The sequence below is a fragment of the Diadema antillarum genome, unplaced genomic scaffold (genome assembly GCF_040938485.1).
Source record: "Diadema antillarum isolate AM-2024a unplaced genomic scaffold, OU_Dant_1.0 scf00000211, whole genome shotgun sequence".
NCBI lineage: Eukaryota > Metazoa > Echinodermata > Echinoidea > Diadematoida > Diadematidae > Diadema > Diadema antillarum.
Window position 1 is genome coordinate 239,579 of NW_027271100.1, and position 25,132 is coordinate 264,710.

The following is a 25,132-nucleotide window of genomic DNA, read 5'->3' on the forward strand; positions in this document are numbered from 1 at the left end:
CCCATCCCATCCTACCCCACCCTGCTCACATATATCTTAAGACATGCAGAGAGGCTGTTTCTACTTCACTGCAATATACCACACACTTGAGGAGAGGTACACTGCATCTGCTGGGAAGACCACATTTCTGGCATATTAGAACAGAGGGCTCTATCTCAAGGTGCCAGTATGAGATAATCAAACTCAAATTTATCTTTATTTCAAAGACCACGAAAAAGACCCAGTGTTTGTAAAACGGATATATCTAAGCATGACAAATGTGATCAGTCCATTGATAAGACACACCCCCAAAACTCCACTGAGAATATATCACACTTGTATACACTGTATACACCATTACAAAATAATACCATTCAAATACTGATAACAGTCAAGGCTTGGACGTACACTTCTTTGATATTGTTGCATGAAATGAAGGCAATGACTCTTTAGATGTTGCAATGATATTTGAAAAATAAAGAGAAAAATTAAAGAGCTGGTCCTTTCAATACATGTACTTGTTCAAGATTGGGCTCACCCTTTGAAATGCACCCTGGGAGTGATAATAAACACAGAAATTGACTCAGATTCATATTGTATAAATTTAGCAGCTGGGAGGAAGAACATACATCACAATACACATGTACATGGAACATCCAAAACATTGCATGAAATCTGCTATCAAACTTTCTCAGGTCGTGACAATCATTGTAAGCATGTTAGACATACTATGTGTGTGATGTACAAGATGGTATCATTGGACACATCTACGAAATTCAATTACGACATTATCAAATAAGTCACTCTATGAATTGCAATGCATTATGGGTAGAGATGGGCAGAGGAAGCCAGTCTGTGTATAGGTCTTTATGTTGGACTCTGCACCTTCTCACGTGTCCACCTCTAGTGCGTTGTAGGCCACGGAAGCTAATCTAATTCTGCTCACAGCCATTCTGCTGGTTTTGCTTTCCCTTTTCTCTTGGGATCGTGTGTATCATGTGTGCATGGGGGGGGGTGGGGTGGAGAGAGCAAAAGAAAAAGAGAGAAAAAAAAGGCAGATTTTGAAGAGATTCCCGGGCAAATCTCTACCTGCTGAAACCAATTTAGATCTTGCTGTGCATAAGAAGTGAAAGCTTGGTGCCAACTGCACATAATTACATTTCCAGGAATACATCATCAAAACCCACCACCAATTCCTTCTTTTAGATGTGCAGGGTCCCTGCAGAATGGAAATACACAGCTTACATCACCTTGAGAAGGAGACCATGATTGCTGAAGCCCTCTACAGGCATTCCTGACTCAGTACCTTCCCATCATGCCTCTCAGTCACATGACCTTTCAAGTCCTGACACAACCAGGACAGTGCTTAGCCAAATTCTAATCAACATCATCACTACCACTGATTACCTTACCATCAATTATTGTCATCCATTACGGGATCATGACCACCTGATTAGTGTTATCATCAGTCTCACCATTGTTTTGATCTTCTTAATTAGTCATTTACATCAGCAAAAACCATTATTGTCATCATCATCTTCACTGTCATCTTTACTGTCAACAACATCATTATCATCAGTGCTGGACAGAATCAGCAAAGTCTTATACTGTATGTAAAAAAAAATTAAAAAAAATAAAAAATTACAATGGGACCATCTGCACTAGTAACTTTAGAAATAGTATTAAAATCAATCCAAATGCAATTTCAGGGTATGAAACTATAACTTATTACCCACATCTTACAGAAAACCCCATCTGATTTGCTTTAGTGGTCAAAGAGAAACAAGGAATTGCATAGAGCATGTCAGGAATCCCTTCCCTCCAAGTTCTGTCCATTATGCTCACACATTATGCAATTCCAAGAGCATCCAAGTGCTAAATTTGGAAGAATCAGACACATGACATGCTTTACAAAGATCCACATTTCTCTGTGACTACTTAACCAAATTGAATGGAGTTTTCTGCAAAATATAGCTAAGATGTTATACTTTGAGACCCTGAAAGAGCATTCAGACAGTTTAATCATACTGGAAGTTTTTAATGCGAAAACCTGGTTGTAATTATTATTATTATTTTTTTTTTATTCATTTATTTATTTATTTATTTATTTATTTTTATTTATTTATTTATTTATTTATTTATTTTATTTATTTTTTTTTTTTTTTTTGGGGGGGGGGACATACTGTATAGTCTTTAGCTTACTCCTTAATTTCAATAACCTTAGCCTCCCTCTACACAGCCTCTCCTGTACATGACCTTTTCCCAGGGGCTACTGACCTCTATCCCAAGCAGCAAGCACAGTGGTCAGCTGCAGGCTGGTGGCCAGACTCTGTAAGGCCCTCAAGGCTCCTTGTGACAGCCGGTTCTTTTGCTCTGTAATGAATAAAACATGCAGACAATCAGATCATGCATACATCTTTTACCATGATAGATCGATGGTAATCTGTCCATGAATATATCTATAGAAATTGGAATTTGCTCTCTGGATACAAATACCCTGTATGTCAAATAAAGGTGATGCATCTGTCCATGAATTCTAAACCAGGGTATGAGAGGGAATATTTTGTCAGAAAATTTAAGAATATCCATCACACATCATAAGATAATCATATTGATATGCTGTGTTCCCATAATCAACCTTGCTGCAATGTAACACTGAAAAATTAAACTGAACAGCATGTAAAGTCAATCATATCCTTTGCTTCCTATGATGCATTATATTTTACACAAGTCCTTGGTACACATCATTCTGTTCACCAATTATCTATGCAGCTATGTGAAGATATCTAAACCACCTGCTACATACTGCATAGTAGAATGTAGCACACAGGCTTTGTACTACACGTGTACACGTGGATAGAGAGATGCTGTATAACACACAAATATCATCAACTTCTAGTTGTTACATAATTTTGAAATCATGGGGAACACTCATTTTTTTTTAATGATTAGCAATGTAAAGATATATCTACTGTATCTTCCAAATTCCAAATCTATGTAGTACTATTCAAGCTTGAATGCAAAAGGTGTGGACCATTATACACAAATGATGGATCAAAAATATCTCACTACATAAAGAGACTGAGAGATAGATTTAGATATTATGACATCATATGTGACCCTGTATCACAAAATCAACAAAAAGTCGCCAGACATGGATTTTTAGTTAAGGGCAGATTCTGAAAGAGCAGACTTTAAGCTTTAAAATGATGTACAACTCAATTCAAATGGACTCTCCTAATCAATCCTAATAGTGGAAAGAAAGAACTGAGAAAAGAGGCTCTGAAGTAAAGGGTCTATTCAAGTGCTTAATCTTTACCAAGCTGCGCTAGCTGTGCGACGAATGAACAAAAAACTGGATGTTAACCACCGGAGCAACAACAATGAAGGGATTATCAGAGAAAGCTGAAATTGAGCATGCTTTATTAACACATTCTGTCCATGATTAATGCCAACTTTCAATGCAGTAGCATCATTCTTTCCAAAGTTATTGGAGTTGAAAGTGAAGAGTATGGACAGGGTTTTTAAGAAATGAAAAGAGGACTCGATGAGAAACACCTAATCACACTATTGCACCAAAAAGTGTTCAAGAAAAACTACTAAAAACAACAAGTTCCTGTTCGTTATATGATCCTAAATTTTAGTATAATGCAGAAAAAGACTTGCTCTTTCAGAAAATACGAAAAATTCTAGATTGGCTAGGTTGACCCATTTCACCTATTTTCAGTCCTACGTATGTAACACAAAATCAGTGCGTGCGACTTTTTGTCGGTTTTGTGATGCACGGTCACATATATGACATAACTGTAGGAATGTGCGGTATGCATGCCTAATGACAGTGACCCACAGATCTTGTCATACATCACACGCTGACGGCGTCTTTGATCTCCAACCGTGACCCCTACTAATGAATTATGCATGAAAAATGCAGGTGTGCCCCATCGACCAACGAGGGGGAAGGGGGGGGGGAGCAAGGCAGCTGTGCCCTCTTAGCAGAACTCTGCTGCAGCACTCATGATGAAAATCAGTACTAGGCACTTTGAATAATGACTTAGGTTGTACTGGTCAGCGGCATTCCATATATTCATTCTGTGTTCAGATTGGAAGAGTTGATAATGTTTGTTTGCTTTTTTTTTTTTTTACTATTTCTACTAGCATGAAGGGCAGCTTCAGGAGAAGACTACAAAAACACACAAGCAAAAGCATCTGCAGACTTTGAGGAAATTTTATATGCATTTAAGATATCTCTCAGAACACATTCTTATAGTTCAAAACTTGAATTTTAAGCTGATTTGGAGTTTAAAAGTTAAACGGATATGTTATATATGTATGTCAAAGTGTATGTCAGAGTGGACTAATGAAAGAATAACACAACATATTTGGTGATAAGCACAATCAGGGTATGCAATCATGACTTTCTCACTTTAAAAAATTGTAACTTCTAAAAGAATGCACCAACTGACTTAAAAATTCACATGCAGCATGCTAAGACATCAGTAATCACATGTGGTAAGACAATAGCTAATTTCTTCTCATTTACTGTTAATTATTAAAGATTAATTACCAAAAAGTCCCCCAAAACCCACGTAATGCGTCAAAAAAAGCGGTTTACAACTTACGTAAAATCAAGATTTGAGGTCCATATTTTAAGTCTACCCCTATGTGTTTGGTATCAAATTAATGGATTTTTTCCAGGCATTCCTTGCATGCAGTAAAAAACAGTGGATCTTTCAGCTGGAGAAAGTTATAAGGTCTGAAGTCCCATCCTGGTAGGAGTGTAATGCTGGCTTATTTTTGTGACATTGTGACCTTTTAACCCATGCTGTACAGCTATACATGGAGAAACAGCTTATTTTTCTGCTTTTCCTGAAAGTACTGAAGACACACTACAATATGGTGCGCTGTTTGCCAATAAATGATCGGCCAGTTTTGAGTTTTGAGCCATTTTCAAATGCTGAGTAAAATAAGTGCAGCCGTTTTTCAGTATTTTCAGTGAGGTATATCCTAATTTGACTACTTTAAAGAATCTTTCCCCCTTATTGAATATCCTTGTTTTTTTAACCATGAATTGTACATATGTAGAAATCTATTGTGTGAAAATTTTAGCAAATTTGAGCAATAGGAACTTATTTTTTTATATTTTCACAAATTGCTGAGCATAAAAAAGTGCAATACACGCCCATGTTATACTGCATGAAGGTCATATGATAAGTGTTCAGTGTTCATATTTCAATGCTTGTTCAATTTCTAAAGATATAAGCAAAAACATAGTATTTTGGCTTAATATGTCACTGTTTGAGTGTCACAGCTTGGATATCAACTCAAGTCATCATAAATCTCACATTCATTCTTCTATCTGTGTTTACAAATATGAGAATTGATCCAAACACTGTGCGCACATTCAAGGTCAAACTGTACAGATAATTTTTTGATGAAAAATATAATATCTTCCAAAGTACCAGCCCTAATTTCATAAAAATTTATAATAATGGCCACTATATGTCTGTTACCTATTCCTGAAAGTTTCGCCTCTTCACTCTTTGGCAAAAGTGAAATATGATAAAATATGTAAAAGTGGCTTTATTTGAATTCAAAATAATACCTACAAAATTGATCATCCATTTCGAGAAGTGAAAATATGAAATTCATTCATATTTTGTGATATGTCATGGCTATGTGCTGGTGGTGAATGAAAGGGATATTTATCAGGAATATCTAACAGCAATATCAGATGAAAAAAACATTCTCCTTTTTTTTAATGAATTTTTCCAATATATTAGTCATTTCAATGTAATTTGACACCTCTAATTTAAATGCTAATTTATGCGCAGTTAAATGCAAAATTTGGACTCTTTCTTTACATGAAATGAAAATTTGAACAATCAGCTACAACAAACAACAAAAAAAGCATTTTCACCAAGTTTTTTCATTTTTGCTCTGTTACACAATTGCATACCCTGATTGTGCTATTGACCATTTCCAATCACATATTACCTCTCAGATGAGCAAGGGGAAAAATATATCTTCCCCATCACATCTAAGATTAGATTTCTTTGGATAGTAAGTTTTGGCACATACTGCTGGAAGGACCACAATCACATATGATCTCATTTAGATTTTTAGCTGCAATTCCTGCTTCATAATTCATGGCATCACAAATAAGATTGTGGTATGTCTTTAATCCCTGCATAACAAAACTACTTGTCAACATGGAAACTAAACAAAAACCAACTTCTGCCCATATTGCTCAACTACACCGGCTTAGAATCCCTCATAAGAATTTGGAAAAGCTGTACAAATGGACACTTGTGCCTTGAAATGGGAAACACCAGTGCAATCTATGGATTGTCCACATCTTTACGACAGTGGGACCTTACACAGAGAAATCACAGAAAAGAACTTGTGTATGATGTTGAATTGAGCCTGCATGTAATCTGCACCATGCTCTATACAGTGTACCCATCAATCATCGTAGCAGCATTACCAGTCTGAGTGAGATGCATCGACATATGGCAGGGGCCCTAACCCATGAGAGAGCTGCCTTGGAAGCTGCACCCACAGAAACAGACCGAGCTTGATGGACGAGTTCCCACTTTGCCTCTTCTACGTTGTGGACCTGCATTCATGTTTGAATTAACCTGTTGAAGACGAGTCCCGAGAATACTCGGACAGGTATCTATGGGATATGCGTGTTGTAGCAAATTCAGTCCGTCCTCAATGAGTGGTATTTCATATCACAGTGACTTGTTGGCTCCATTCTCATTGGCAAAATACCATGGAAATAGATATTGTGGTAATTCACTCGGTACCATTCACATTCATGAAATACAATGGTATTGCTGGTCCAAAACTACACTACACCTCTCCGAGCTACGTGTACACATTGAGAATATCTCCTACAGGAAGAAGACAGAAAGTGTGTCAGGTCATGTGAGATATGCCAGTACACTGCTATACGATTGGTGGCATTTACTAACACGATTCACACTTTAACCTCCCATGAATATTCAAGCGAAGTTTGAATTACCACCCTGACTCCCACAGCATTTTGCAATGTGAATGCACCTACTGTTGCCATTTACACATCACATTTCTCTCCAATGAACAGGTTTGCAAACACTAGACAGTCTTCATCTGTAACGATTTGAGTAAGTCCTCTACGACAGCGTGATGGGCAAAAAGTGTTTGTGTTTTTGTTTTCATTTACATATCCACCATTTCTGTAAGGGCAAGATGCTAAGTAGTACTGACTGCCAAAATATTGTCACAGCTAGCGACATGTAACCTATGCTCCTCTCAGAGCTGAGGGAAAAAGCGTGGGAGGCGCAAGAACGTGGCAGGGATAGCTTTATACCAGAAACAGCAGTGCAACTTCACACGACCATTTTCATTATGTATTCAACTACTATGCATAACTGCATTACCGAGGATTCATACGCCAACCAGACAGAGCCTGCATGACGTTTCCCCAAGGATTGTGCAGAGTAGCAACAATCAGTGAAACAATCTGTCTTTGCGGATAGACTTGAAATTTTGTATGGCAAGTTCAATGAAGTCCTTGTCATCTGGTGAACGGAAGAGAAGCAGTCATAAATTTGAATATTTATGAAGTTGGCCTATTGCAATAACCACACAATATCTATACAATATCATCTCATGCACCGATATCAGCCCATATGATACGGAATGATATTTTCACATAAGGTGAACACTGCTGTATTCTCCCCACGTCACTTCTCCTTTATTCCACCCTTCTCACATCGCTCTCCTGATTGGAGCCATATGACCAGATTTGTTAATCATTGCAAAGCCACCACCATTTGACAGCATATTATCTCAAAAGTCCATTAGTTCCTTATTACCAAACTCTCCAGCTCTGCATGCCGATGAAGCAGTTTCAACCGACCCGACATCTCCACAAAACCATGAAGAGCTAATGCACGAAATGTGGATCACAAAATAACTGTAACATGCAAATCATCTATCAGAGGAAAATATATTGCTGCTCTCTATTTCAAGTTCTACCAACGCCATATCAATGGCCAACTGATATGGTATTATGACATCACACTTTGGATCACCGTAGTAAAAATACATTGGCACATGGATTAATTTCAACAGCTATTTTCTGTGAATGCATTTCTTAGTCAGCCTAGAATAAACCATGATGCATATTATAAGACAAATAAGCTGATGTATAAATATTTGTTGAAACTTTTCCTTTCTTATTTAGGTGAGTCATTTATCTTTTTACAGTCAATACACATTTTATTTTTTACTGTCAACAAGCATTCATATACATGAGTAAGGCAGAATAACAAATCAGGAAAAAGCAAGAAAGCAGTCACCAGAATCAGCTGCTGGTGCCACCTCCAGCCCGCTGCCAGACTTGATGGGACAAACATAGATTCAAACCCCCAGTGTTTCTCCTCAAAATGTGAAATGCAATTATTGTGCCGAGGTGACGACGGAGAAGCGCTGAATCAGCATCAGTCGATCACATTCATGTCTCCTGAAAATTAACATCTCCCGAGTCGTCTTGTTTTCCCCCCTTACATCACTCCTCGCCCACCAAATTACATCCGCCTTTGTGTGCCAGTCAATTACTTCTGCACAGCATCAATGCATATCACTTCTGAGTGCAGAGTACCCCCAGCATCCCTAATACAGCACTAGCTAGTATGCTCCCAGTACAGGTGCACCTCACACTGTCAAGAGACATAATTTTTAGGAGTGCCCCAAGATACTGTGTTCCTGTCTTCAGAAGAATACAACGCATGCCTTCCCAACAATCTGATAACAACAAGTATTTCAGTAATATCAAACACACGTTGTAAATCACATTGTAGACCCTTGAATAGCAACATCTCTGTAAAAGGGGTTTCTTTTTCACTTCAATGGTTTTCAGCCCACATGATTTCTGATAAAAATACTGAATTGAAATGTCAAGTGATTCCTTGTTGGTGTTTGTATTCTGAAAATAATGACGCTTAGGCCTTGTAAGAGCATCCAGGTAGAAATTAATGATTTGCAGAATATTTCAAAATGACAAGTAAGGTAAATCTACAAAAAGCAATACAGAATATTATAGAAGAAAAGAAAATTTGGTTATTATGTAATAAAATTTACTCTTGAAATTTTCCCTTTGGCCCTTGGCAATACACAATCTCATGGAGATTCACCGAAATGAAGAATTTCACTGGATTTTTAATCTCAATCTCACTGCTCCTTCCACGCCACCTCCATCCAGCTGCTCCTCCCCCCACCCACCCAGTCCCAAACAGGAAGTTAGGGTCACATGACATGAGCAAACACTGTTAGGTAAATATAGGAAATTGAATTACATCCTAATGGGAATTACAGAACCTAATTTGGGGAGTATTGCCGCCAGATCAGGGAACCTGTTTGTAATCTTCTTGCATCAATACAGGCATCCATGAGCATCAACATATTCTGAACACTGCACCACCCCTTTCATCTGCCTTTCAATTCATACTAATAAAGTGCCCCAATTATTCACAAATCAGGCAACTCTTTTCAACATCGCAATGCTCTGGAGTGCTCTGAATATTCTACACATGGGCTAACATCCTAGGAGGAAATTACTGCACAGTAACGATGGCTGTCATCTACACATATATCATTTGGGGTTCCTTTTCTTTCTTCTTTGAAACAGAAACTGATTGGAACTTACCATTTCTTACTCTAGATTCTCCCTCCACTTTTATTAATTGGTTAGTAACAAGTTTTTTTAATTCCAGCACTCCACAAATCTACCGTCAAAATAGCAGCGTTCTGTATCTCTTGTTGTTTTCATTTTGTTTCTGTCTTTTCTTGCAAGTGGCCATGAATTACAGCATCGGCTCATTGGGTACTTTATGGCAGCCTTATTCTGGACACGTCACGCAGATGCCCTTGAAATTATGTCTTCCTCAAGAACTGCTTCACTAGTTGCTGGTTTCGTTCACACATGGGCAGTCAACAGCTCCCCTAATGAGGCGGAATCGAATCAAACATCCCTGGCAAACGTCTATTCATAACTCAGCATCCCAGCCCTGGCAGCATCAGACTGCGGCAGAAATCGCGAAGGAGGTAGGTCACATGACCATCTCCCACCTTGCCTTAACTGACATTTATTTTCCCCGACAGTTCTCCTGATGCACAGAGTGCTAACAACAAGCTGGCCATACACCTTCAGAGAGCCAATAATGAGCCAATTAACGACAAGTCAGAAAAAAACAGTTCTATGAATAAATTCTCTGTGGAAATCTTGATGTAGGCCTGTGCCAGTATTAGCAACTTCCATACTGATAATGGTAATAAATAAAATGAAAAGACTTTCCTCTCACACTATATTGAAATCATACATTTGGAACTTTTCAGCTACACATTTTTTGTTGCATACTACACTGTTTAATCACATAAAGGTGCAGTTCCTCGTGTGAATCTACTTGAATACAGGTATACCTCTTACTATACAGTGTATGATGGTTAATTCTGAAGACACATGTTTAATACTATCAATATCATGCCACAAACTCTGGACAACTACAAGAAGACATCCATGGTAAGATATGGTGCAACATTGATTCAAGATATGCAAAGTAGCTGCTCTCTGAGATATAATGTGTTTTTTTTCCTTCGTGGAAACTAGAGATTCCTAAAACAAAACAACTTTGAAGCCAATGAACAGAATATACTTCACTGTATTCCCTGAACACTGTCAGGGAATTTGATCTTACAAGGGAAAAAATCCTTTTCTGTTGGCTCAAGAAATTTTCATATGGCAGTTTGTGGAAGTGTGGGTGCTTTAATACAAAAGAGAAACATTTTCTTTGACAACACAACATCAGCAAAGAAATAAGGATTGTAATTGACATTGGAAATGATACTCCACCTTTGGTACATGTTGCTTCCATAACCCACACCAGGGTCATGGCTGCGAGGTCATCAACCTGCGACACGTGGCCCACAACCTCTTCCCCTTGGTCGCTGCCATACTTCTTCCACAGGATCTGCTGGAGGGCACTGCCGAGGTTGGTGCCAAACTCCTGCCAGAGCTGCTCAAAGTAGAGTCCACAGAGCTGCTGGCGTGTGCCCTGGGTCAGGGAGTCACCCCACCGCACCGACTTCCTCTGGGAGGGGTCCCGACTCTTTAACCCACCCCCTCCACTGGACAGGGCTGATGTCTTCGACTTTCTGCTCAGGTCACTCATGATACCACTGCTCTTACTGGTCTTGACTTGCCTCTGAAGGAGGTTGGTGGAGGTGGCCAGGGCACCCAGGAGCTTCACAATAAACTCCTCCTCATACATCTCTACATGACTGAGAGGTGATGTCCGTCCGGAAAGGTCCAGGGCTTTGCTGTCCTTGAGATCCCACATTGCACTGATAACAGAACTACTGGACTGCAACGTCACTGAGGTCACTTCCCCTCCTATGTCATCCCGGAGACTCTCTGTGAGGCTGCTGTAATAGGCCTGCCAGTCAAAGAGAAACCCAGGACTCTTGATGGCAGTAAGGTATTTAGAGTTTGCTGTTAGAAAGTGTAGTGTCCTGATAGCCACTGGGCGTGACCGCTCCTTGGCGAGAATTGTCAGCAAGCGACTGCAAGTATATGGTGAACAGGAGTGAATCAGACCAGGTGAGTCCATGAATCCAGCCTCTCTAGACACCGAGGACAGTGATGTGCGCGGAAGCGTGAACCGCTCAAATAGTACTGATGGCCTGGCGAGTAGCCTATTGAACTCCTCTATACCGCGGCCTACATTGAATAGCAATTCTTGCGACATGGAACTTGCATGGTTAAAAGCTAGCACCCGTATACCCGTGTATATGAGTCTGTGAAGCCAACAGAGTACACAATCTCGCCAATAGTACAAAGTTTTGCTCATGTTTACAAGGTCCAGGCGGAGTTGTGGTAGAAGCAGTTGCAGCCACTTGTCAGAGTGCAGTTGGTGCTGAATTGATGCCCAGTCACTCAGCTGTGTTCGTAGTTCCTCACATAAACTTGGCAAGTACTCCAGCTTGGTGGTGGGGTCTGCGCACTCACACGCCTCCAATGATTTCAGCGTGTTCTGCTCAGCTAGTACTAGCTCTTGGAGGTTTAAGACAAGTTCTCGCATCTGTGATGCTCTGTACATGCAGTCTCTAAAAAGCTGGAGTTGAGCTCTACGAACAAGCAGAGAATGCAGATCCGAGTAGTGGTGTGCAATTGCAACACTGTACTTATTGTGGATAAATGCCGAAGACACCCGACCCCTTGTTCTGAGACATGGTCGATTCTGTGGCTTGAGGAGCTCAAAGCACTCCTCCAAGATCTGGACACAATGCGAGATCTCCTCCTTGGAAAATTGTGGGAGAGATGATTGCGAGCCTTGAACTTGGGATTTGGGGGTGGGGACAGGTGCTGTGGGTAGCATCTCCCCCTGAGGGGTGCCAGGAGATGGGGGCGGGGTATCTAGATCCAGTGCGGGAGTGCCGTGAAGAACTTGGAGGGGCGGCAGCCTGCGAACTGGTGGCTCTACCATTGTGCCACCTGGATCCATGTCGCAGACGACTTAGTCTGGATACAATAGAGAAAAAAAGAGAGTAACAAAAGTTAACACTGACACATCAGATCAGTTTGAGGACTGTTAAATACTTTGGTTTGTCAGACAAGCAGTACTGTATTAATACATTATTTACATGTATGCCACATTTAGGCTAAACCTGCGAAAGAAATCTATGATCGATTCTCCTTAAGAAAACAGACTCATAAACTTCTCCAGTCATTGCCCTGTATGAGATCTCTTAAGGTGCTTGCATATTTTTTCTCAAGTTCAGTCATTTACCAGAGGGAGTCATTTGTTTTGGTAATCAACATTATAAGAACAGTAACCATCAATTTATACAATATACAGTGCGCACATAAAAACCTGACAAACTTTATGAAAATGGTATCTACAAGTATTCATCAGTAATTCATCTGAAATGTCAGCTGCTTGGTATTTCACACTTGTTCTTCGTTTTCACATGAATGTGACATTATATGAACTTGCTTGTTCTTTGCATGAAATATCTCTAACTTTATGTTGTCAAAGAGACATAAATTATCTTTTAATATGAATCTGATAAAGATACCAAAAGGGTACTTTGTTGTCATTCACATAACTCTCTATGCAAAGTCATTACCTTTAATCTATCCGATTAACATTCAAAACCTGGGTGCTTGTTTGATGCTTAATTCTTGATTTGAACACACACACACACACACACACACACACACACACACACACAAACCCCACATACACACACACCTACAAATTGTACGTGTACACAAAATCAGCAGTTTTATGTAAATGACTTTACAGACACATGACCAAATATTTTGCTTTCATACTACTGGTGTCATCTAAACAAGCAATACCTCTGCACAAAATGTACCGTTTGGACGAGGGGAAAAAAGAGAGGCAAATTTATGACTGAGCCCCTGGATCTGTGAATAAATTGTAAATTTTTAGCCACAGAGAAAGAGTGAGAAAGAGGAGTGCAAATTATCCTGCCAACTGTCACACATATCACAGGAGTGATGCAGCCATGGGGATGTACAGGCAGCATTCAATCAGCAACGAATCATAGTGGGCACCTTCCCCTAGAACATGGCATAATATGCAGTACATACAACATTGCAGAACCTGACCTCTAGATGTTATTCACATACTCCATGAAGATAGTGCTGAGGAGTTGTAAACCTTGCATTAAAAAATCACACTGTAGTATTGTATTCTGAAGGTTAAAAAAACATATTTCTGGTGGAAAATAGTATTTTCACCTTTCCTGTAAATTGTATGTATAAAAATATAATTTGGAGAAAAAACATACAGGTATATTTCCATGAAACCTGCAGTATTTTGGCAACAAAAAAAGGTACTAAATACTGGTAAAAGTAATAGTTGACATGTCTGTGGAGACATTGGTATAATGTTATGAGTCAACAAAAAAAATTCACTCCCTTATTGTTTAATGGCAATGCATAAAAAACCCTGATATTTACACACTGGAGGCATGGCCAGCACCACATTTTCAAAAGTGGGGGAGGGGCACTTCCTGGTTTCATGAGCTAACAAGCAAAAAAAAAAAAAGGGGGGGGGGGCTTCAGCATGGCACTGGCAGTAGCACTTCCAGGGGTTTCTTCAGTAGACAAGCAAAAAAAAAAAGGTCTTCAGCACAAAAACAAATTGGGGGGGGGGGGGGGGGGGCTAAAGTAGTAATACCCTATGTATTCCTATGAATGCCTGAAAATGAAAAACAAAAGGGGGGGGGGCGAACGCCTCCACCGGCCCCCGGAGGATTTCGGACACAATTCAGAACGTATGTTCTGCAATGAATTGTCCATTATCAATTACTCAATGATATCACCATTGGCTGTGCAATGAGGAATTCTGTCCATTACACCACAATTTTCATAATCTACAGTGTACTCCAAAATATGGCAACTGATATATTTTGTACCTATTATATAAAAAAAAGATTGGCAGCATTCTATGCAAGCACATTACAAATGTACAATGCACTTGCTCTGCATGCTTTTTACACTGTCTCAAATGCATTGTAGAATATTTTTTATTACAATGTGTACACAGCCAAAAACTATACCGCAGACTCAAGAAGACTAAAAGTGAACATTCTGAATATAAGACGTCATCCTCAAGCGCAGCACACCCTTGCCTGACATTTACGGATCGCTGAAGTGGGTAACTTTATTCCTGGTCTAATCATCTAAACGCACAAAGCTTGCTCATCCTGACGTTGAGTTTTACCCCGGCACTGGTCATGGGACCCGTGATTGCACTGGGATGAATTTCATTCTCTCGACACGAAGCTGATTACAGGATATTGATCACTGGTTCTCCTATAGGGCAAAGAATGTATCAAATGGTTTCAAAATGGCAAAGTCTTGGAGAAATACCTTGTACATGGAGAAGTATTAAAGGTAGTACAGGGTGTATTTACAGAGGGAGGTCGCACCAGTGGTACACTAGCTGTATACTTGGAATTTCATAATGATGGTAAAGCATTTTCAGCACCACTAGCAACAACACTGTATTTGAGGGCCAAGGGTATTTGATATTGTTAGCCTAAGAAGGTTAAGCTATGACGCACGACTTATTTTACTTCATGTACACTTGAACCTGCATTACTGACCACAAGGGCATAGATGACTGAACACCTGGGTATAGATACACAGAACACCTTTCTGCAACTTAGGTGGTACTGAGCATGAAAGGCATACAAAGGAATACCAAATCACCTCTGTATGTAAAACGAAGAGGACAACATGTCACAACTCTACATGCAGTAAAAGCAGCGGAATAAAATGCATCAAACTAAATGCCGTACTTCCGTTTTGATAGCATCGTCCTCCTACAAAACCCTGCTGCACAACGGACAGATTTGTTAATAGCATCTTAACTGTAGTTCTAGCGTAGCAAAGTAACCATGACTACGCTTTGAGAGGTTTAAGGACATCCACAATGATTATTCTTTTGCGACGCAAGAGTGCATGGTGAATATTATAGAAATTTTTGCACTGCCCCTGTTTCTATGCTGCAACTAAAAGTGAGTGCATGGATGAATATTGATTGCAACATGGACTACATTCAGAATGAGCACAGAGTGCAGATACACAGAGATTTGTTCCTTACCCCCCCCCCCCCCAAAGTCCTTTCTTGACAATTAAGAATGAAACATTTATTTCCTGTCAGGAGCATTGCATCTCTGAGGGACACTCAGAACTTACAGTACAATGTACTTCAAAATCACACAGTGACATTTATGTGTGATTTGTGTAATTGCTTTGCAATCAAATGGCTTGGGTTCAAAACCCTTCGGCCCGAATTCACGAAGGTGGTACAATCTTTGTCCATGGTTTAAACCATGGACAAAGACCATGGGGCGCCAAGTATCGCATGGAATATTTTGTCATGAAATCAGTCATTTCGGCGACGAAATGATTATTTTGTAACAAGATGACATCTCATTGACGTAATGATAATTTCGTTAACGAAATGGTCATTTCGTCTACGAAATGTTCATTTCGTACCAAAATATTCCATGCGATACTTGGCGCCCCATGGTCTTTGTCCATGGTTTAAACCATGCCATGGACAAGATTGTACCACCTTCGTGAATTCGGGCCATTGAGTCTTGCCGAGCAATGTTGTGTGTTATCATGCCATCCTCTCTATGGGGCAAAACACTGTCCCTTGGATACAATGTAGGACATAAAATGGAGGTCCTGTGTGTGAGAGAGTAGCAACCTTCTCATAAAAAGATCCTGCTTCATTCATTCAATGGCACAGTGCAGGGTATAGTGATATTACTTGGTGAAGTGGTCTGCCCCAAAATGCACACAATACCAGGGATGCCAAGTTCAAAAAAATTTTATGAGTGAGATTTTCATGACTCGGCATCTCGGCATGCGAATGTGCGCGCGAGCGAGGGTGTGGGAGGGGTTTTTCCTACCTGTGGCCTCCCACTGTAGGGAGCTTTTTCAATTTTTAGCTCTTAATGGTGCGATCAGGTGCATACTTAAGTGACTATTTTTTACTTATTTTGAAAGACAACAGGGAAATATACCTTCAATTGCAACTATCACTTTAATCTTTTGAGCTATGCTCATTATTATAGGCCAAAGTTGCAGACTTTGCCCGATGAGTGAGAAAAATGGGTGTCATGCGTGAGATCGTGAGATCGCCCCTAAATGCTTGAGTCTTACGCAGAATGCGTGAGACTTGGTAGCTCTGCAATACATACAACTGGTCCCCATGGATGACCAGCAGCATTCTACTAATGCAGCTGAGTGTGCTTTATCCAGCTGTCTTGTCTATTCTTGACAACAACAAAAAGAACCCGCAAACAAACATATTAAAACCACAACGACTGTGCCAATGGCGCCGCAGAAACTGTTCTTGCTTGAACAGATGCATCTCACAGAGCAGCATACACTTTTCTGGGAGTAAATGGTTAACTTTGTTTTATTGTCACCACATGAAAGTAGTATGTGATTGCTGTGTACAAAATAGCAAATGTGGGAAAACTTTAATAGTCGGTGCTATTCTATATGCTTCGTGTGTAAGGTGCTACTGTAACTTATTGATTAGTACGAGAAGTACAAAGATATCATGGATAAATTCCTGTATGATAAAGTCAACTTAGCTGTATGGTTGTTGAAATGCACTGCATCATTCTATTACGAAACATCTACTCCCAGCAGCCCAATAATTTTTGCTATCATTACATTTGAATTCCTTTTTAGAATTCTCCCATCAAATATTGTTATTGAATACTGGTTATTAAAAATATATACATGTAGATGAATTCAAAAGTTTGTTTCCTTGAAATATACATTGTAGTTCATAGAATCATTTCATATGTCATGATGACACCCTACTTTTGCATAATACAGTGTATAAAATTGTGTTAGGACAATTTGTTACTGTATAACAATGTGTATCTTCTGTATGTGTATACACCGAATACTTTACGAGATTTTTAATTACGTGAATTTTGCAACTTGGATGCCATTTACAAATTTATAAACAAGAGACAATATTTAAGGTTTTATTGTTTACCAATAGGAGCAGTGAAAATGTTGGAGTTATCACGTTAGATAAATGGTGTAGGTTAGTTGTATCACAAAACATTCTACCATATAAAAATTTTGCAATAAAGCCTGAAATATAAGGAGATATCACTATTTTTCTCAATAAACCATAACTGTAGATGCTTCATTCTAGAAACAATTTTACTGTTTAACTATTGTTCACATTTTGCTTAACATTTACTATACTGATTAACATTTCTACATTGGTGTTTCTTTCCCTAACTCACATTTTAGAACTAGTTTCAAGCACTAAAGCTGGGTTTTCGTTTCATTTGCAGATGGTAAATAATGCCTTTAACTCCTATACTGCATACATCTCTCCATTCAGTACTGTACAATCACGAATTTAACCACTCATGAAATTGTCGGGAAGTCTCAATTCGCGAAAAATTAGATTTGCTGAATATACGGCAAATACAGTAATTTTGCAAATTTTGTGAGAGCCGAGATTCACAAAATCCAGATGCAAATGAAAGTTCTTGTCTACATTATATGCACTGAATGCCAGTAGCAATTTGCAAAGAATGTCATGAAACCAAAACGGCCATCGGCTCCAATTTGCGAAAAATTCATGCCACGAATAATCTGCTTTTACATTATTTCACGCAGAGAATTGGTGGGTATTCTGAGATATTCTTACTGTATGGAAAGAGAATGAGAAATAATGGATCACAGGTAAGGAATACATAAGAGTAGGCCCTATGCACACAAGATAGCACTCACCTATTGAAGGATATAAGCATTTGTTTTGAGACAGCATCAGTCAGAAAGGCGATAATGTACCATTACCATTCATACAATATTGCAAAATAGAGCTTTCCAAATCATGTTACCAACATTAACTCATTGAGGATGAGTCCCGAGTGTACTCGGGCAAGTGTGTACTGGAACTGTGAGTTGTAGCAAAATCAGCCCATCCTCAACGAGTTAGAGCATGTAAGTAACCGAATTGAACTTCAATCCTCTGATTGCTTTGTGATTTACTTTTGAACACTCCATTGAATTCTAAACAAACACAACACAGAACTCCATCTATAGATATGCACACAAAATGACATTAAATCCAAAAATAGCATAAATATATATGATATGGAGACATTTTCTTATTAAACTTCCACCAGCAAAAATGGTGAAAAGCTGTGCAATCTTGAGTTTAAAAGAGTTTATTCAAGATTGTAAATTATACCCAAGAGTTGAAGAATGTAGAAATTGAGTTAAGATGGCTGGCTATGGTCTGAAAGACACGTGCTTGTTCTATGCCTGGCTTAATGCAAGCTGACTCCTATTTCTATTCACACGCTGCATAATCAAATTCCTTCCCTCTGAATTCAGGCAGAGAACTCAAGCAGAAAATATATGTGCACTTTGCTTTCACTCTTCGTACTACCTATCCACAGGGGGGAAAAATACTCATTAGTGTATACGTAAGCATCCTCACTGATATACAATACATACGCCTTGTAATACCACAAATTCCTGATACTAGTATTTAAAGTGAAACATTAACCCTTCTACCGTCATCTCTTCGGTACTCGCTGTGAAGTGATTTCATTAGTGAACCATGATTTTTCCTCCTCATTGATCATGTCACATACACAGACACACTCGCTAAAAAAAAAAAAAAAAAAAAGAAGAAGAAGAAGAAAGGGAGATGGGAGAGTAAAACCCAGAAGGCATCATTCATATAGAGATAACTCCCTCCTGGCAGGATGAGGAAAAGGTAAAATCCATCATGGACCACTGGGGTGCATCCAGCCAGGGGAGAGCTAGAGGACACCAGTGTCAATTAAGCAATGATGCCAACGCATACACCAGAGTGTAGAAGCTGTGAGACCGTGTCATGCAGTGAGGCTTAATGAAAAAGCTGGGCTTGATTTGTACGCCATAAAATTTTTCCCTTGTGTGTGTGTGTGTGTGTGTGTGTGTGTGTGTGTGTGTTTTGCCTGCATTAAACATTACACTGAAGAAATGAAAAAAAAAAAGGATACATTTTTATATTGATGATCACTAAGGGTACACAAAGCATTGATACTAAGAAGCATTATAAATCAATTCATGGATTTGCTTTTCCTCCTTTTTCTTTCTCTTTTAAGATCTCACTAATAAACATGGCATATAAAGTTTCACAAACAACCTACAAACTGTACGTCATCCATCTGAACAGCTGAAAGAAGCTACCTTAGCACACTACTGATTGGCTTATTTTGAGTAATGTTATCAACACACATTATCAAACTGGAACATCTGAAGCTTTCATTGCACACACCTGAATCACTTTGCCAGAAGTCTTCAGAGAACATAGCAGAAATGCATTGGGTGTGTTAGTAATGGCAAAGCCACTTTCAAACATAATCGATCCTCATCTGGCCTCTTCGACACATGCCATCTTTACGCCGCGCACAAGTACACCCACTGGAGTGTAAGATGGGATTGCAAACAATGTATAAAACGTTTTGAATGGCTTCCTCTAGGTCAAGCCTAGAATCGCTTTACAATTCTGAATGGTTTTAGCATTTTACAGCACGCACAACATGAATGCATGGTGGTGTGTGTCATACGATGCTATAGAAGCTATACATTACTATGATCAAAGACAAACTGGTTGACATTTCTGGCATTTTAAAAGTCAGACTGCTTCATCTTATTATGAGTAACGGTATGAAATAACTACTGGTGATTTTTTTTTCTTTTTTTCAGAAAAGCTGCAGCTTCAGTAGGTTTAAAACCATCAGGCTCTGTTGAACTAGTATTTTCATACTGGTATTGGTCTACAGGGAAGATAGAAGAATACATGCACACCCCTTAATCAACCAATTACAGCTTCATTTTGATAAGCTGGACTTGGTGTGTTGAATATCTCTGTTGGTATTTTCCATGCCTGTATGCCTATATAGCTTGCAGATGTACACATGTGTGTTGTTGTCACATTTAGCCTCATCCGGAATTTGAAGAATGTATTCAAAGGGAATTTGAAAATACACTGTATGATGCATTATTACAGCTTACATGATCACAAAAAACAAAAACAAAAACATGATTTTTCTTGATATGAATGCATATTATTGGCACATATTCTACTTTCAAAGAGAAAGTATAATTTGGTATCTCAACAAAGATACCATTTGAGGCATTCATACAAACGTGCTGAACCACCAAACAGGGTTCGAAATTGGCGATGGTCCGCTGGCCATTGGCCACCCAAAATCACGTCGGACTAGCCAAAAATCATAAAATTCTGAAGTTACTAGTCCGTCTGGCTAGCCAAAATATTGCTTCAGTGTCAAAATTGATTCTAAGTAGTCCGCCTGGCTAGTTCAAAAAAAAGTTAAGTGCGACCCCTGCCAAATGGAAAAATAAGAGTGAAGAAAGAACTTCAAAATGACGCACTCTACAAGAATGAAGGGTGTGTGCCTGCATGGACCACTCCAGGTGGTGTATTTGTGTCTTAATTGTGCATCCAGCCTTAAATGATGGCAGCCGTGTGATTGGGCAAAACTTGCCATTTATACAAAAGTGACGCACTTGCAATCAGATTACTCACAATCATTCAATTGATCGAGCAAGGCAAGCTGAAGTGATCGTCTACGTTGATATCAATGTAACAAACAAATGTGCGATTTAATTTACGTCAAACAGTGCGTGCATATCAAGTGTATCGTGAGGCGAGATTGTCACAGCAGGAAAGAAGGGAGGTAAACACTGCATTTAACAGTTAGCCCCTATCTGAACTTTTTTGTTGCTGCTGATAGCATTGCTTTTTACATAGTCACAACCTGGTTTCATGAGGATTTGTGTTGTTGTTTGCGAAGTAACAGCATGTTGGACAATATCTTTCACAAAAGAAAGGAAAGATTAACCCATTGAGGATGGGCTGATTTTGCTTTAACATGCATTTGCCATAGACACCTGCCCGAGTATACTCGCGACTAGCCTTCAATGGGTTGAGCAATGCCTACACTGCAGTGAAATACTGCATTTTCTCTCCCTGCCAGCAAACAAATTATGATAACAATTACTCTTGAAATTTTTTATCATGTCCCTTTCATAAAACTATGAATGTATCTGCAAGAATTTGTTCAGAATCCAGGATGAACTCAAAGCAGGATATTACTGTATACAGCTGTTGCATTGAACATCCCTTCTCATAAGGCTCACATTTGTCACTCCTTGCTGCAATGCACTTTATAATAATACTGGTATACATGTACAATTGTACATCCAAAACACCTCCAAGCACAATTCTATATACCAGTAGCAGCATACTCCTTTACTCTACAGCCACATTTTACTTCTTTATATCACCTCACAGCATAGAATTTCTTCTTACTGCTGTTCAAACATGCATGCACAAAAAAAGGTGGAATTAACTCACTGCATCAGATCTTTGTAATATCCAACCTAATATACAGAGCATAGTCAAATTCAGATGTCTTATTTGATGAGATGTTCAAGCATTCCTTTTCCATCTTTTTGCATTCCATAAAAAATAGGAAAAATAATTCTGTTTCCCCAAGCACATGCACAAAGAGCATTCATTTGTAATCATGACTTGTCCGCTTGGCTGCTGGCAGACTTATTTATAAGCAGCCTGAAACATAGCATAAAATGACTACCACCCAAAGCGTTTTCCTCCCACACACAGTAAGCCAGGACAACTTGTTCCACATCTGGAGTAGATCTCTCTTGCACATCTACTCAAGATCGTCACATCATCTGAAAATAATCTTCAAACTGGTTCGGTTCAATTTCTCAAATTCTTGGACAAACTGTACAGGAATCAAAAGCTGGGACATTAGAGCTCTACTGTTTATAATGGTGGGCAGAATTTTGATTTCATTTTTCTCTCAAAATGCCTACAAAAAAACAGTAGAAGACTAAGACTTACATAAAAAGTTGTCTTATACCAAGAGTCACACTAGGTGGTTTATGAAAAAAAAAATGCAAACAAACAAAACAAAACAAAACAAAACAAAAACAATGAAAAATAACAATAAACTGGAAATGTTGCAATGGCAACTGGTATGCCTCAACTGCACCCTACATGTATTATTCTCCTACTACAATTGTAGGTCTAGAGTACATCTCGCAAATGTGAGACAACAATTTTACATACTTTGCAAATAATCATTACAGGTACCTGTTTGTCCTTTATAGAATGCATACGTGTACAACAAGCATGATCTCCTGAGTACTATAATCACAAACTCAGAGATGCAAACTTCTTGATATCTATAGAAAAACAGATGGAATATCCACACAAAAAATCAAATTTTTTAGAGGAAAATCAGATTTTCATGAAATCTTGACACCATCACTAGCCCGTTGGCTCTGGGCAACTTAAATGTCGGAAAAAAATGTTTCCCTGGCAAGAACAGGCATGTAAGAATGTTGCCACTTCATCAACATTTATGAGAAAATTGTAAAGCATCCGTGCATTTCCCTCCCCCCCTTACAATGTAGGCTCATCATTCAATGCTTTTGTAGGGGTTGCAGGTATTTAGTACAGTAGTCTTTCTATAATCATTTACATTGTATGATAATGCTGTTTTCTGCAGTTTTCTGTGGTCGATATTGGCTTAATTCTAAATTTTACTTGAAAGATGAAAAGTCGTACTTTCAGGAGGCAATATCGTATTATAGTATTTCACACTGTTTATCATACTAAATACTATAAAATCATATTGGTTGGCATCCCTGCAAACTACTTGGTTTTTATCTTGGTGGACTGAACAATTTTCACTTAGAAATGAATTATCAGAATCTAATAGTAAGAGTCCAAATTTTACCCCTTTCTTAATCTTTTGTAGCTAATATCATGCTGGGCCTCTAAAGAAACAAAAAACAAGAGAATTATAAAGCTGACCACCACATGTAAAGATGTAGTTCTTTGCCTCATACTGTGGAAGAGTTATGGTGGAAGCATTCTTCAGCATGACGTCATGAATGCACGATGGCAGCCGGGATGGCAGGATGTACAAAAAGGTTTAGATCAAGTGCAATTCAGTAAACACCACCAGAATATGGGGATTCAGCCATATTTTTTTTCATGATTCATTTTGATATTAGAAGAGAATTGATTGCACTCACTGCACAAGTGTAGTTTGCTAAAATTATAGAATCTTCACAAATTATGGAATCTTCACAAATTATGGAATCTTCACAAATTATGGGATCTTCACATCAAACACCATTTGGCACATACACTATATCCATTAACCCATTTAGGATGGGCTGATTTTGCTATAACATGCATTTCCCATAAAGACATCTGCCCAAGTATACTTGAGACTAGTCTTCAACGGGTTAACTGTGCGCAATCTAACAGAAACCTACCAAGATCTTTATTGCTCCATGGCAAGTGGTTTTCTTCAGCATGAGCTGAATCTGACCCTCATATATTTATTGGACGAAATATCGTAGGTTTGCGAGTTTTAGAGGATTCCTGTATAATTATCTATCACCATTATCTGCAGATGAACGCAGAAAGCTGGATTATGGCTAATGGACCCAGTCCCACTGTCTGACATAAATCTCATCCCACCTTATCCGCACATCATACCACCGACGACCGCCATCAGGGTGTGATGAGTCACACACTGCTGAAACAAGATCAGAGAACGGGTCCCATGTCTGCGTGCAAGCCATGGTCAGCATGTTGTCATTATGTACAACATGTATGTGTACCCTACCATACAACACTGTAACATTCCATCTTTTATACGTGGAATGTTACACACCAGAAAACTCCAACTGTACTTACAACAATGTCCATAGCATTACACACAACGAGTGTATCAATACAACTGATAATCACAACTGATGCTTTTTTTACTTAATTGATGCTACAAGAAGAGCAAAAGATAGCAAAGAAAAAGAAGTTGAAACTACTACTAATGATACACAGAAAACAATTAATGATAAAACTTCCTTCTCTTTCAGTCATGACAAAGCCTTTTCAAATACCGCAGGACCGGAAAACTCCACTTCTCGGAGTACATGTAATACTGTAAAAGTGGTTTCTTTCGCGTACAGATACTTTGGCAGTATCCATCGGTGCCGACTTTTTCGTGTGTGTTTAAATTCTCAGTGTGCAAAATCTGTGAATTCACAGTCGTCAAAAACTGTTTTATTTTGCCCATGAAAACCCAAACTATAATCCAATTAAATTCTTTAATTTATTATATAGAAATTAAAATTCTGTAAATGCAGGCTTAACTGAAATCCCGTCTCTCGAGTGCTTTACAACATGCTTGTACCTACATTGTACATTGCGCGGTATCGCTGTGTGTGTTGACCATCAATACACTCAATGCGCAGAATCTTCATGTGTGCATGTGCGCAACAGCGTTGTAACAAGCGCTGAGTTCAAAACATTTCCTTGCGTGGGTAATTTCGCGCAACTTTTCAAAACATTTTTGCGTGATGTTAAATTCGCGGTTCAACCTCAAAGCGCGAAAATAAAACCACCGCGAAAAAAAAACAAACAATTTTACAGTAGCAACACTG

General features: G+C 38.9%; 1 protein-coding gene across 1 annotated transcript in view; it reads right to left on the minus strand.

The window, feature by feature from the left end:
* The window catches only part of LOC139724335 (uncharacterized), an 88,783-nt gene that overhangs the window by 53,005 nt on the left and 10,646 nt on the right, over window positions 1-25,132 (minus strand). The window contains exons 2-3 of the mRNA XM_071635478.1: window positions 10,877-12,544; window positions 2,257-2,352 (exon numbers count right to left, since the gene is read on the minus strand). Coding sequence (XP_071491579.1) covers window positions 2,257-2,352; window positions 10,877-12,527 — 1,747 coding nt within the window. The 5' untranslated portion in view covers window positions 12,528-12,544. The remainder of the gene's footprint in view (window positions 1-2,256; window positions 2,353-10,876; window positions 12,545-25,132) is intronic.